At 27.5% G+C, this 15570-nt stretch overlaps 1 protein-coding gene across 3 annotated transcripts; it reads left to right on the forward strand.

The window, feature by feature from the left end:
• Positions 1-165: 165 nt before the first annotated feature.
• LOC112600661 (leucine-rich repeat serine/threonine-protein kinase 1) lies at positions 166-14806 on the forward strand. Of its 3 annotated transcripts, XM_025347951.1 has the most exons (31): positions 166-183; positions 289-470; positions 555-714; positions 784-824; positions 987-1152; positions 4500-4659; positions 4717-4861; positions 4920-5056; positions 5117-5258; positions 5333-5632; positions 5687-6043; positions 6110-6400; positions 6466-6740; positions 6797-7003; positions 7080-7279; positions 7364-7548; positions 7608-7761; positions 7821-8098; positions 8152-8442; positions 8496-8745; positions 9941-10165; positions 10248-11632; positions 11693-11899; positions 11960-12353; positions 12469-12701; positions 12770-12959; positions 13128-13323; positions 13383-13625; positions 13691-13869; positions 13946-14079; positions 14140-14424. In XM_025347951.1, exons 2-31 carry the CDS (start codon positions 429-431, stop codon positions 14422-14424), a joined length of 7452 nt encoding a protein of 2483 aa, XP_025203736.1. In that variant the 5' UTR covers positions 166-183; positions 289-428. The 3 variants fall into 3 exon arrangements, with proteins under 3 accessions (XP_025203736.1, XP_025203737.1, XP_025203738.1); XM_025347952.1 differs by lacking the exon at positions 166-183 and having other exon boundaries at positions 190-470; positions 14140-14806; XM_025347953.1 differs by lacking the exons at positions 166-183; positions 289-470; positions 555-714; positions 784-824; positions 987-1152 and adding an exon at positions 4154-4251 and having other exon boundaries at positions 14140-14806.
• The last annotated feature ends 764 nt before the right edge of the window (positions 14807-15570 follow it).

Below are 15570 nucleotides of genomic sequence, written 5' to 3' on the forward strand. Positions count from 1 at the left end.
TCATAATAATTCATAATATAGTAAATTAAGTGAATTTTTTCAGAATGTAACTCACTAACTTGTAGCTATGTATCACTACAATGAGATCGAATCTAACTTCACTTATGTCGACTTATTGATAATATGATTAACAGTGTATTGATAACAAATAATTTCAATTTTTTCATGATTCCAAAATAATAGGTAAAATAATAAAATAATATTTTAATATTATGAACTCTTGTATCTTGCCATTTAACAGTATTTCGTATTATACGGTGTTTGACTGTTTTTTTTTTATTGGCACAGGTGTGCGTGCTAGTGAACCTGTAATGTAAATGTAAATAATAAAATGCCTCTTTTCCGAGGTGTACTGCTCGATAAAATATGTCGATTCGTGAGATGTTCACTGTGAGGTTTTCCATATTTTTCACTAAAGTCTCAAAATTATGGCCGAAGACGAGGATTTTCCTGGTCGACTTTTACACCAGGTATACTGACATCAACAATTTGCAAGCCCATCTGTCAGTGTCTACCCCCATTTTGATTTTTTAATCATTATCTGAATTATGTAGGTTGCATTATGGGACAATGTAGACTTCTTGACTGACCTCCTCAAAGATGATGAACATAAAAAGTTTATCAACAGCCGTGATTCTTGGGGCCGCACTGCTCTTCATGCAGCGTGTTCTAATGAAGGTTCTGGTTGTCTGGAAATATTACTCAATGCTGGTGGTAATAATTCATAATTTGATCACTGCTGGTTTCTTATTAAAAAATAATTTTATACTTTTTTAATTTTAGCTCTTGTAGATACACCATGTGGTCCTCGTGGTGAATCCAGGGTATGTAATAAATATTTTATTATGTATAATACTTATTAAAGTACAGTTACCCAAAAATATGATTTAATTTATGAATAAAGTCATAACATTTTTTTGTTAAGTCAATATCACAGAATAATATATATATATATTTAAACTAAATTTATTTTTTCATTATTGCAGACAGCATTACATATAAGTGCACAAATTGGATGTCCGAAAAACATCCAAACACTTTTAAATCACAATGCAAATTTAATATTGCAAGACTCTAATGGATTGACAGCACTCGATATAGCTCTTAATGCAGAAAATACTGCTTGCATTAAATTACTGAAAGATGCTAAAGGTGAAATTAATAATAAATTCATATTTATACATTTATATTTCTCATAACTTTCACTGATATCTTAGAGATGACTTACTAAAAGGTATTGTGTCTATTGTCTTATGATACCATTTTCTTAAAGATAATAGTTCACCTAATTTCATTACTATTTCCTTAATTTCATAAACCTCTTTTCATTATAGTTAACATTACCTCATATATTTTTCTTCTAATATAAATCATTAAATTACTTTACTACTAAAACAACAAGATGCTTATACTATGATTAAAGAATTTACTAAGGTACTAATTTAATTATTGATTTTAAAGAAGAATTATTTTAAAATATTTTCTTTTACTTAATTACATTATTACACATTAAGTATATATTATTATTGACACAATAACTCCTTGTTTCTCATCATTTCAGCTTGAATACAAAATAATTACCACTTGTGAATCTGATAAAATAGTTAATTCAAATGTAGACTATGTGTAATTTAAATATGTTATGACTTATAAAGCTACAAGGCTTAAAACCAGTTTTTGAAAATAATTTATTTACACTAAAATAAGTTTTACACTAAATTAATTTTTTTTTTTTTTTTTTTAATAATACAAAAGATTGAATGTTGAACTAGTCTTCCAAAAACATAGCATATTATAGTATATAATAATTATTATACTCTAAAATATAATATTATCATATATTATTTTTATTTAATTATGTATCATAACCAAAATACTGTATGAATAAGTTCAAGGTATAAATACCTTAAAGTTGGTTGAAATATTTTGAGTATTTTTATTTTTGTTATCGATTAAAAATAATAATACATGTTAGAGTGAAAAGTTTCAAGTTCTTATTATTAATATATATTATAAATTTCATAAAAATAACAAACAATTATTTATTATTTAAATGTCTGATACAACTTATGAAATCCAACTTTGAGAAGTATCTTAGACTCAATTATTAAAATTGTACAATCCTTCAAGCCAATATTTTCACTTTCTGAAGGTTCTTAAAAACCATAACCAATACTTTGTTTATTAATAATAATCCATAATAATCTCAACATAATGATTTCCCCTGATTAAATATTTAAATTCAGTAAATAATTTCATAAAAAACTACTTCATCGTTTTACGTTTAAATCTTCTCATATTATCCTCTAAACCCTACCGATATAAACCATAACCTGAGAATAAAATGGTTCTAATACTTTTTAACCTAATTATTTTACATACTCAAATCAAATTTTTATAATGTACTACTTAATATAGATTGTCAATAAACATGAAAATTATTTAAAAACATTATAACAATTTTCAATTCAAATTGAATAGATAGTAGATACTTACAAAAGTTGTGTATTATACTATAATATTATGTATATATCTTTGATATTTTTAATTATCTTTAAAAGCAATTTTCAATGAACTTTGAATTAAATTGTCAAATATTAATTATTAAAACTGCTAAAGTTTGTGGTTTTGATAAATTTTTTATATATTTAAAGAAAAAGCTTGTAAAACAATTATATTTTTTCAATGTTTTTAATTGCTATACCAAATAATTATGAGAATAATATTTCTACAACAACCATCAATCATTTCAAATTACTATAAATAGCTAAAAAAAAAAGTCATCGTCATACTTTTAATCTTATTTTTTTATCTAGAAAATGATTATATGTTTATATATTAATTAAAATTTGAAAATATCTACAGTTATTCATTTTTAAATTACAAAAAAAAAAAAAAAATCAAAATTTATTTTTTTGACAACTAGTGATTCGTTAATATTCCTTAAATTAATAAAGAAATATAATTATCATATAGATTTAGGTGTTGATTGTAATCAGTATTATAATTGTGTAGGTGTATAACAGATTATTTAATATACTTGGAATATTTGTTTTCATATTATTTAAACACTAACCTATACTTTGAAACTCGGAAAATTAATTAATTTCAATGTTTTAAATTAAATTTACAATTGGTGTAGACGTGTAGTAATTTTAGATACAAAATTATGTATTTTTAAAAATTTATTTTTTTAATTGTATTTTTTTTAATTTGTACCATTTCTTGTATACGAGTATACCACTGGAATTAAAGACTCCTATTTATGTACCTATTTTTTGTAAAATCAAATGAAAATAATACAATTACCACAAGGCACAAAAATATTATGTAGATGTACCTATAACATAGGTATTTAATAATTTTATGTAACTCGCATGCAATTTAGTAGCCTTAAAAGTAACAATAACTTTAACAGGTATCTACCTCATTTGATTCTTATTGTTATGTAATTCAATCAATGTCAAGAGTTAAATTTAAAACCGTATCGGAATTATTCCTTAAGCCCATAATTGCATTACGATTTACAATGGTTGTTAGTTGCCCGTGAAGGAAATGTCAAACGCGTGGTTTTCTTATTTAATCAAATCAAATTTTACAAGCCACCTATACAGTCATAATGCTCCATATACATAACATAAAGTTGTATATATATATTTTTTTAATTAGTTTAAATATATTTAGAATTTATAAAATGACGGATACCCGATTTTACGTGATGCTCCTTGTAGACACTCCACCCAAGTACCTACTTGCAACTTGCCCGCCTACTTTTTCACTAAATTGTGTCATTAACGTTTTAAAAAATGTCATAAACATAAATACACTAACTAATTCGTTGTGAGTGAGTGAATGTGTGAATATTTTTCTGCTGAAATATTAATAAGTGTAAAAGGAACTTCATTTTTACCACAATACTAGGTATAATAATCATTGGAATTTTCGCTTTAATTCGTTGTACAAGGTTTCCTCTGTCCACGCTGTGTCAGTCACGGCACGTTTTTACGCCGCTGTGGAAATTTCTATTATGCTATTTCCCTTCTTTGACACAGTTTTAAATATTACAATAAAATATATACCCTATTACCTATATTATTATCGTTTGTCGTTAAACTAGAATATTACGTATTTACAATGATAGGAAAATGTTTAGTTGGTTGATCCCGAATGGACCATTTATTAATAAGTGTTTAAAAACAGAAACTGGTATAGATGCGTGTGCTTATTTTATTAACGAAACTCGTCAATATGGTAAGCTTTTATTGTATTATTATTTATTTAGACACACGTGAGTTTTAAATAAGTTTATATAAAACAATGTTTAAAAATTTACTTATATTACCGCTCCAGTCTCTAAAAATATTATTAATTCTTGTAAATTGACAAGTCGTATCAAAATAAATGTCTCATCCATTAAAAATTTACGTTTTTATGTTAGTTATTTTGTTACGATTCATATAATATGTAAGTTTTTTATTTGCATTTTGTGTTTATTGAAGATTCCTGGGAAGAGTCTCAAAGTACAATTCACATGGCTTTGCGAGATGCGATCTGCAGAGGTGATGTTAGTACTACCAAAACAATTTTGTCAGAACTTGGATCTAAAGAAGAATTCATTGTTAATATGGCACCTAATGGTACCACCACGTTGTTATACTGGTATTAACTTAAAATGTTTAATATTTTTATTATTATAACAATTATTTTAATTATTAGTGCTTGTGAAGTGGGTAAAAAAGATTTGGTGAAAATGTTACTTGACCATAAAGCAGATGGTAGAATACATCCAATTACCCGGTATTCTCCTCTTTATGTTGTTGCTTTCAAAGGAAAAAAAGATGTTTTTGAAATTCTTCTCAAGGTACATTTTATAAACTTCAATATTTAACTTTAAACTAATTAATTCAATGGTATTTTAGAAATTCCCTGATCTCATTCGACAAACTACTGTAGAAAAATGGTTGCCAATCCATGCAGCATGTATAAATGGAAATATTCAAGTATTGGAGCTTCTGCTGAAATATCCTTATCCTCCTAACGTGTTGATTAAATTAAGGTATTTCTTTAATTATAATATTTTAAATGACAAATAATTCCATAAAAAATTTAATCATAGAAAAGATAACTGGGAATTTGACGTCCCATTTGACATAAATGCTAAAGATGTCAATGGTCAAACAGTGTTGTACTTGGCTTGTCTCTTAGGCAACTCAAAAATTGTAGACATACTGTTGAAATATCAAGTGAAAGCTGTAAAGGTATAAATTAAATATATGACATAATTATATATATATAATATATATATATACATATTCAATATATATAATTTCAGATTTGTGGTACTGATGGAATTTCTGTGAAAGATGATAATAATGACATGTCAAAACGTAGTCGTATTTCTGAAGGTATACAGTCAATAGTTTCTCGGCTTAGAGGAAGTATGACAAAAGAAATTGATTTGAATGAGAGAAACTTAAGACCTGTGGAAGTAAATGTGTATTGTAATGAAGAAGCTCCAGAAACAGCTCTTCATGCTGCTGTACGAAACGGATTTAAAGATGTGATAATTGCATTACTTGAAAATGGTGCGGATCCTAATCTACTAACTTTACAACCAACTGCTGATTACAAAGTAAGCTTTTAATTTTTTAAATAGTTCAAATATTTATTAATTTAATTTAAACAGCAAAAAGATGATGATATCCGAGAACCTGGAACTTCTCCATTGACTTTGGCTTGTAGTAAAGGAGATACAGCTATCGTTGAGTTGCTATTAAAATATGGTGCTAGAGATGATGACTGTAAAGCTCTCGCAGCTGCCATGTTAACTAAAAATCAACATTTAATTACAACGTTACTTGGAACTAAAGCTTTTGCTGATCCTGAACATAAAATTAATAAAAAAGCAATGACAGATAATATTGTTTCACAATTTGGTGGTTTATCAAGTTTAACATACAGTAACATATTTCCTAGTACACCAGTAATGATTAATTGGCATAGTCAAAGATGTAAACTTGAATCTATAAAATCACAGTGGCTGGTAAGAATATTATTTTATTTCTATGATGGAAAAATGCAAGAAAACAAATACAATTTTATTTTTTAGATTGACGGTGCTCTTCATATCAATCCAAAACTGAAAATGAATCCCCGAAGTAGAGAAATTGTTTTGTTTGCAATAACTAGATTAGATATATCAAATAATTCACTAACCCAAGTACCAGCAATCATTTTTCAATTACAAAGTCTTAGGTACTTAAATTTAGCTCAAAATAAAATTGAAAAATTACCTGATCCAAAAGACTCTCATCAAGTAACCTCTCCTACAAGTAAAAAAATGTCCAAATTATACAAATCAATCTATACAGCTAATGTCTTAGAAGAACTTTACCTGCAAGTAAGTTATGATAAAGATATACATTTTTATATTGATGAATTACTTAAAAAATTTTCAACCAACAGGATAATCGTCTTGATAAAATTCCTGAAGAACTATTCAGATTACCTTCATTAACTACACTCGACTTATCCAACAATAAACTTCATTCTATACCTTTTCAAATGTGGCGAGCTCCTAAGCTAAAAGATCTTAATATGGCATTTAATTTGATAAAAGAACTTCCATATGCTCAATCAGAAGATGAGGCCAGAAGTTTACGAGAAAAATCTGTTGGACGAATTCCTATATTAGATATAGCTTATGAAGTTAAAGAAATTGATGTCAATGATATTGATGAGTATGTTTGATAAACACTTTTGATTAAATTTTTTTTACTATAAATTATTATTTTAGAAGTATTCCATTAGTTCATCACAATGTTTGGAATCGTACTATTGAAATAATGGATCAAATCGTCAGAGTTGATGATACATCAGAAGTTAAATCTAATAGCTCACAATTATCATCATTGAACTTATCACATAATAGATTTAGCTCAATACCTCCTGTATTATCATGTTTAGCTGTAAACCTAACGCGGCTAAATATGTCATATAATTGGTAATATGTGTTTCAACTTTTAATTTACAACTAAATTTTTGTATTAAATTTACAACTTTCATTATTATTTTTTCAGTTTGAGGACGATGAGTTATATAACATCATATCCCAGTTCGCTCAAACAATTAGACTTAAGCCACAATAAAATATGTGTTTGGCCTAGCTTACCACAAATTAATTTAGAAGAAGCTGCACCTGATCAAGAAAATCTATTGTGTTATCGATTAGAAACTGGACAAGTCCCCAAATCAACTGTACCTTCAAAAATACGAACTAGTAATTTTTAATATAATATAAATAATTTTATTTTGAAATAAAAAAATATGAATGTATTATTACTAATTTCAAAATTATTTACAGGTAGAAGAATGTCATTAAGAGCAAACATTTTAAATCGTGTATGTTCACATAGACGCCATTTAAGGCTTGAAAATTTGAGAACTTTAATGTTAGCCGATAACTGTATGAACAGAATACAATTGACAACTGATGATGATGGATTTTCTACTGCTTCAAACGATTCAGCTGATGAGTTGGATGACTGGGTATTTATATTTACTTTTTTGCTGACATATTAAGTCTTATTATATGTAAATTGTTATAGGATACAGGAGGTACAGTTTTGGGACATTCAAAATCAAAACTAATTTTTCCTAACTTGAGTATGCTAGATTTAAGTAATAATCAGTTGAAAGAAATTCCTACTAATATAAATGAACTCATTAATTTGTCTGTATTAAACATTAGTGGAAATAAAGGTAAGTATTATAATTTTAAAATCAAATATTAATATTTCATATTGATTTTACTTGCCCAGATGTAACAGAACTACCTCCACAAATGGGTCTGTTATCGCGGTTGTGGAATTTAAATACCAGAGGCTGTAGCCTACAGGAACCACTAAAATCCATGATTGACTCAAATAAGTACAAAACAATGGATGTTATTGGTTATTTGAAGTCGGTTCTTGAAGATGCCAAACCTTATGCTCGTATGAAGTTAATGATTGTTGGTGTTCAAGGAATTGGTAAAACATCACTATTAGACCAACTTAGGCAAGAAGGCACTGGAAGTTATAAAAAGAAACCTGTGGATGTAAGACAAATATATTTTTTTATTAATACTTAACTAATAATACTGAATTTTAGCATTGGGCAAAACGTATGGGAAATAAAAATATAAATCAAAAAACAAATAAAGGGACAAATATTTCAACAGTTGGTGTTGATATTGGTGATTGGGTATATGAAAAGAAAATAAGAGGCCACTCTCAATATGGTCCTGTAATGTTTCGTACATGGGACTTTGGTGGTCAAAATGAATACTATGCCACACATCAATACTTTTTATCAAAAAGAAGCTTGTATATTGTGGTTTGGAAAATCACAGATAGTCATCGAGGAATAGCAGAAATCTTACAATGGCTTGTCAACATACAAGTAATTTAAATTAATTATCTTTTAAAATTAAAACTTATTTTATTTTTTGACAGGCTCGTGCACCAAATTCACCAGTTATAATTGTTGGCACACACTATGATATCATGAGCACTTTGTCCCCTGAATATTCGTCAGAACAATTACAACAACTAATTAGAGATCGATTTATCAATATAGTGGATGCTGAAAAATATGGTTTACCTAGAGTATTGGATACAATTGAAATCAGTTGTAAAACAAAGCATAACATTAAACTTTTGTGTAATATTATTTATGATACTGTGTTCAGCCTTAGACCTCCTGGTAAATATGTTTATATGTAATATAAATGTGTAACAGATATAAATTTTAAAATATCAAATTTAACTTATGGTACTTGTTTGTTATCACCCCGCCATAAATAAAATAAAAAATATAATAAATAAATAAATAATATATATAATCAATAGTATAAGAAATGCATAAGTAAGTATATAGGGATAATGTAAGTGTATTTTATCATAATTATAATGGATATAAGCGGACAGAACTCAGATGTATCTTTTAAGATGGTTTCAAATGTGTCTTGTTCTTCCTATAAACTTCTGCTAAATACCATTTCAGAAAATTTTTTTAGTTTATCAATGCTTTTTATTTCCCCACTTAGCAAAACCCTACAACCTCTCGATGTTTTGAGTGTGTGTGCCTGTGTCTAGATCAATAAAAATATAGATATGATTAATCGTACCATGTTAAAATTCTGCTTGCTACATATTATTGTAAACTATGCAAAAATCTGACAAAATTATTGAGTTTGGTCTTACATATTTTTTATTATAGATAAAAATAATAAAGATAATTACTTCAATCGACCACAGCATTTTGTCCCATTTTTAGTAAAATTTGATGATTGTAGGAAAAATAACGATACTCTATATGGTGAGGTGATAACAAACAAGTACCTAACTTATGTTTAAATGTATAGACCTGATTGATTGAAATTGAAATAAACCAAATTAAAATGATTAATTTTATATAAAAATAATAAATATGAATAAACATTTCCCTTAAATAGTTTTTTATACTTAAAAAAGATATATTGCATTTTAAGAATTTTCAAGTATGTACATATTTTTATTTTTTCAATCACTAAAAATTTTTTTCTTTTTAAGTAGAAATTAGGTATTATTTATGTTGCTAATAACTGATTAAAACATCAACTTATTGACTAAACTAATATGAGTTTTGTAAATTATTATCTCTTCAATTTTATTTAAATCTAATTGTATACATAGTTTTTTTGACCTTTGAATAAAATAATTTTATTGGATATTAAAATATTAATATTACTCACTCTTAATAAATATTTAACGAATCTAGATCAAATCATTTAATTATTAAAACCAAAACTATTACTATGTTCAATTTTTTTTTCTTCAATTTATTGAATTAAAATTATTTAAGCTCTAGAATTCTTCTTTATAAATTATTGTTAATTTAATTTTTTTCTTAATTTTAGGAAGCAAAGAACTATTATTAGAACAAAGAGTTCCAGCAACATATTTAGCATTAGAAGACATTGTAAGCCATATTGGATCTGAAAGACGACAAGCTGGTTTAGATCCTGTTTTAAATTTGGATCAATTTAAAACTGCAGTTAATGCTGAAATGTTATCTAGGTACCATAAATCATTTAGAGATATGGCTGAACTTAACCAAGCAATTTTGTTCTTACATGAAAATGGTTTGTTGAATATTATTTGTTTTGAGTCATAAAGTCTTATTTAAAAAATTTATTTATTGTTCAATTTTGTAATTTTTATTAGGTGTATTATTACATTATGATGATGCAACATTAAAAGATCTATATTTTTTAGATCCACAGTGGTTATGTGATATGTTAGCACATGTGGTAACAATTAGGGAAATCAATCCTTTTGCTCGATCAGGTATAATGAAACTAGATGATCTACAAATTGTGTTGAAGTCATCAACATGTACAAGAGAATATATTGTTAATTTGCTCAATAAATTTGAAGTAGCACTAACTTGGGACAGTAGATCTCTATTAATACCATCTCTTTTACCATCAGAAGAAGATATGTGTAGTCAAAAAGCACATCCAGTATCTATCAAAGTTCCTGTAAAATCAAAAATTCATAAATTACGAACTAAAATTTCAAGTCAAGCAATGTTAGATTCAATTGATATAGGAGAACATATAACAAGCCGTTCAGATCCAGAAGTATCAGTTCGCCGTTTGTTACTCATGTCGTATTTTCCATCAGGCTTTTGGTCTCGGCTAATAACTCGCATACTTGGAGACGATTCTATTATCCATGTGATCAGACAATTTTTTATGCCAACAGAGGTTAATGGTGATGATTTTATGTGTTCCGATTTTCAAACTCAATTTGATTGGATATTATGGCAAACTGGAATCGAATTAAAATTTGCTAATAAAATTACATTGTTCCGTATGAAAGAAGTTTTACACCGTAACTCTCCTATAAATTATAGACATCTAAGAATTCAACTTTTCCAAGAAAACTCTTGGTATGATGTACCAATAAAAACTTCTTCAATTCTTGAAACTTACTTACCCCTAGATACAGTAATTGTAAAGAGACCCATAAAAAATAATGACAAAGAAGACATTGGTTTCAGAGCTATTGTATTAGATCCATCTCCTGTACAAGCAGCAAAATTATTGGCTTTAGTAGTGGATCATATTGATGTGTTACTAGAAGATTGGTATCCAACCTTAGGTACTCGATTTGTCCATACATCTGAAGGAAAATGTTTAGTTACTAGACTTGTTCCATGTCCAAGATGCTTAGCTGGAAGTGTTGAAGCTGATAATATTTCAATTGATATGAAGGATGATGATGGTACAAGTAAAATAGATCATATTTCTAAAGAGTTTTTAAAGAGAGATTTGGACAATAAAAATATTTTGCGAAAATCTCAAGAAAGTTACAATGGTTCTGATGGGGGAGACAGTGGTTTTGGACATGATATTAGTCCACAATCAAGTAGAAAAGTATCTGTTGAAGGCCATCCCTTAGCATTGGATAATCAAGTTGAAGGTAGTATACATTATGGATGGATAGTGGAAGATTGTATTCTAGCTGCATCATCTGTGGATAAACTTTGTGTTGTGTGTCCTAAGCATGGAGATTTATCTTTAGCACAGGTTGCTCCTGATACTGTATGTTTCTGTTTCCATTATTATATGTATATATTATATAATATTGTTTAAATTGTCTAGGTATTTTTAGATTTGGGCGAAGAGCTTGTTATTAATGATCAAGATATTATACGAGGCAAATTATTAGGTCGTGGAGCATTTGGTTTTGTTTTTAAAGGTGTATGTAAAGGGAAAAAACCTGGTAATAGTATACAAATTGCTATTAAAATGCTTCAGCCTGTACCTCCTGGACCTAATGCTAGTCAGTCTGCAATTATAGCTTATAAAGTAAGTAAATATCAAAACACTTTAAAAAAAAAGTTATTGTATTTTGACTTTTCTGTTTAGGGGGCTCAAGCAAAATGGGACCGTGACCCACTTCAATATACATGTAAATCGTATTGTAGTGCTAGACAAGAATTAAATATAATGCTAAATTTGAAACATCCAAATATTGTTCCATTAATTGGTGTTTGTACAAAACCACTTGCACTTATTCTTGACCTTGCGCCAATTGGAGCATTGGATCAGGTTTTAAAGAACTATCGAAGATCTGGTTCAAAATTTAACCCTCATATTCTGCAACAAATAGTTTTTCAAATTGCAAAAGCACTAGAATATTTACATCAGCAACGAATTATATATAGAGATTTAAAAAGTGAAAATGTTCTTGTTTGGTCTATCCCAGTGCCACTTCAAGATCCTTATGCAGTTAATACTCATGTTAAAATGGCAGATTACGGTTAGTATATTTTAATTTTTTTTAATGTCTACATAAATCACTTATATATGTATATGAAAATTATGATTAATTTATTAATTTGAACGTAAAGCTGATATCAACAACTGTTTAACAGGAATTAGTCGTTTATCTCTACCATCTGGTACCAAAGGTTTTGGTGGTACAGAAGGATTTATGGCTCCTGAAATAATAAAATACAATGGTGAAGAAGAATATACTGAAAAAGTTGACTGTTTTTCATTTGGTATGTTTGTTTATGAACTTATTACAATGCATCAACCATTTGAAAATCATGAATCTGTAAAAGAAAGTATATTAGAAGGACACCGACCAGCATTGACATATAGAGTAAGAAAAATAATATGTGAAAAATATTATTTTGTTATTTTCTATATTATTTTTCTGTTATTCCTCAGGAAACAGCTTATCCAAGTTATTTGCTTGATTTAATGGCAGTATGCTGGTCTCAAAGTCCAAAGGAACGTCCTTCAGCTAGCCAAATTGTTTCCATAGTGTCAGCTCCCGAATTCACTCATTTATATGATGTAGTTTCATTGAGTCATTCAGCTGATGTAATTTCTTGTACTCGAATACCATTACCGCTTAGTATGTATAATTCATTATGTTTTTCCAACTACTAAAATATTATATAACTTATTAAAACTATTATTTCAAGTAAAAGTAAAAAAAAATGACACATTTAAAAAAAATTTCATAGGTTCTTGGTTCATATCTAATTATGTAAAATTAATGTTTGATATTCGTGGTTTGTAGATGAAGATAACGAGAATAGTGGTGATGAAATATGGTTACCTTGTTCTAATGGAAAACTTGATAGACTAGCATTTAGTATCACAAATTGGTTTCACTACAGAAGTACAAATGTTTCACATAAAATTACAGCCATTTGTACAGTAGATGATCTCAGTGTTTGGTTAGGAGATGCTGAAGGACAAATTCATGCTTACTCGTAGGTATATTTATAATAACTAAAATTTATTATAATTAATAAAAACAAATTATTTTTAGGAGTAATGATAGCAAGTACATGTTTAGCTACAAACTTATTACAGACCAAGAAGTTGGAGTGAAGCGTATAGTAACATTAAAAGATAGACATAGGGTTGCAGTAGGTTTGGAAAATGGAAGAATATTTCTTGTAAGAAGTGATATGTCACCTCTAGCTCCAACCATGGGAGAAGGAAGTTTTGTGATGAGTGAACTTGGTAGTTCTACCATTCTATTTGATTTTATAGCTGTTGATAGTAATAAGTATGTTAATAAAATACAATAATTGTTTATTATTTCGTATGCATAATAATTTTTAATTGAATTAGGACTTGTGAACTATGGTGTGGAGAAAATCAAGGCCGAATATCCGTGTACACTATAAAACAAAATGTGGCAATAAATTATGAAGTTCTCCAACATTTTGACTACACAGGCTTGGACACACAAGTAATGTCTTTAAGCACTTCTCGTGGTCATAATTTAGTATGGTCTTATGTGCATCCAGGTTGGCAATTAACTAATAATATAGTATAATATGATAGTAGAGTTATAAATTTTACAATTAAATAAAAACTGTTCAGGTTGCATTGTTTATCAATGGGATGTAGTAACTAGAAAGATAATGAACAAGTTGGATTGTTCAAAACTAATACCATGTTCAGAAAGTTTAAAATCTATTAGTATAGAAGAGCGATTAAGTCCTGGAAAATGTCAAGTAATACATAAATATTAGTTTAAGGAAAGACTAACCATAATAATATCGTTGTTGTTTCAGATCACCAGTATTTGTGCAGTTGGTGATGAACTGTATTTAGGTACAGCATGGGGCTGCATTGTAGTTGTTGAACAAGGTACTGCTAGACCTATCACTGTGTTTAGGCCGTATGAACAAGAGGTAACTTGTATGACAGCTGCTTGTGAAGGTAATGCAATTATAAGTGTTGGTCATGGATACAGAAGTTTATTGAAAAGGTACTTATCTCACTGTAACGATATGGCTGACGTAACAGGTACAACATTTGCAATACTTTGGTCAACACGCAACTGGAATGCTTATTAATCTATCTTAATCCAATAAATATTTTGGATTTTTCATCATTATTCTCATTATAAAAACACTGAAAAAAAATAACTATGAATACCTACCAAAAATAGTGTAATATTAAATCACAGGACTTCACATTTTTCAATAACATGTATATAAGTTTGATTAAAGTACTCTAACTATTTCCTTAATAACATATTTTAACATATTCATTATCAGTAAAGCTCATTACTTTATTAGAATATTAGTAAAGTTATTTAAAGTTTTATAAGAGAACGCTGCTATGTATTGATTGGTTGTTTCTTTCTGTCACTTCTAGATTAGCATATTATGACATTGTTTTATTAATGAATTTAGAAAGTAACTCTGTTTAAGTTGTTTTAATGGTCTTTTTTTTATTTTCAATTATACATTTTAACTTGTAAGTTCATTAATAAATTTAGGTTATAAACAATGAGTGAGTTAAAGTAAATTAACTAACCATAATTAATAACTTTTAACAGAAAATATTTTTATCTCAAATAAATTATAAAATATATTATCAATTTTTGTTTACCTATAATCAGTTGTAATTAATAAACTAACAACAAACCAATGTAGACGCTCTCTTTAAACATCCTGAAAAATAAATCTAACTGAAAATTTTTCACAAAATATTAATATTTATATACTGACTACTAAAGTATATCAATATAATATGTGACAACTAATAAAATTGAATTATTTAACATAAACACGGAGTAATTATAATATAGTAAATAATTTTACTAGAGTGAAAGGGAAATGGTGACGCTTATTATATATGTATTGATTATATTGTTTGTTTTTTTTTCAACGCCAATGCATCAGTCTAAGTATATGTATTATGATAATTTAAACAATTTAGCATATTTTTTAATTGTTATTTATAAAATATCCTATCCTACACAATATGTTAAAAATATTTTTTTTTACAGTTTTTAATCATATTCATTAAATGTAATGAATTACAGGCTTCTCACCTGTATGACACATGTTTTTTTTTTTTTTTTTTTAATTTGATCCACAACTCAACATTTACATTTGTCCTAAATATAATTAATTTAAAATATAATATACCTATACATAATATTCTGTTCATTAACTTTTAATGAATAATATGAAAGTGCACTTTAAGGGTAT

Source organism: Melanaphis sacchari, unplaced genomic scaffold (genome assembly GCF_002803265.2).
Source record: "Melanaphis sacchari strain LSU unplaced genomic scaffold, SCAv2.0 Contig65_pilon_pilon, whole genome shotgun sequence".
Taxonomy (NCBI): domain Eukaryota; kingdom Metazoa; phylum Arthropoda; class Insecta; order Hemiptera; family Aphididae; genus Melanaphis; species Melanaphis sacchari.

Bases quoted from the DNA above. Each gene is read 5' to 3' on its own strand.
- LOC112600661 (XM_025347951.1), top strand. From the start codon at position 429: ATGGCCGAAGACGAGGATTTTCCTGGTCGACTTTTACACCAG. The intron at 6,044-6,109 runs GTAAGAATATTA...TTTATTTTTTAG, and splicing joins CTATAAAATCACAGTGGCTG to ATTGACGGTGCTCTTCATAT. The intron at 13,324-13,382 runs GTAGGTATATTT...AATTATTTTTAG, and splicing joins GGACAAATTCATGCTTACTC to GAGTAATGATAGCAAGTACA.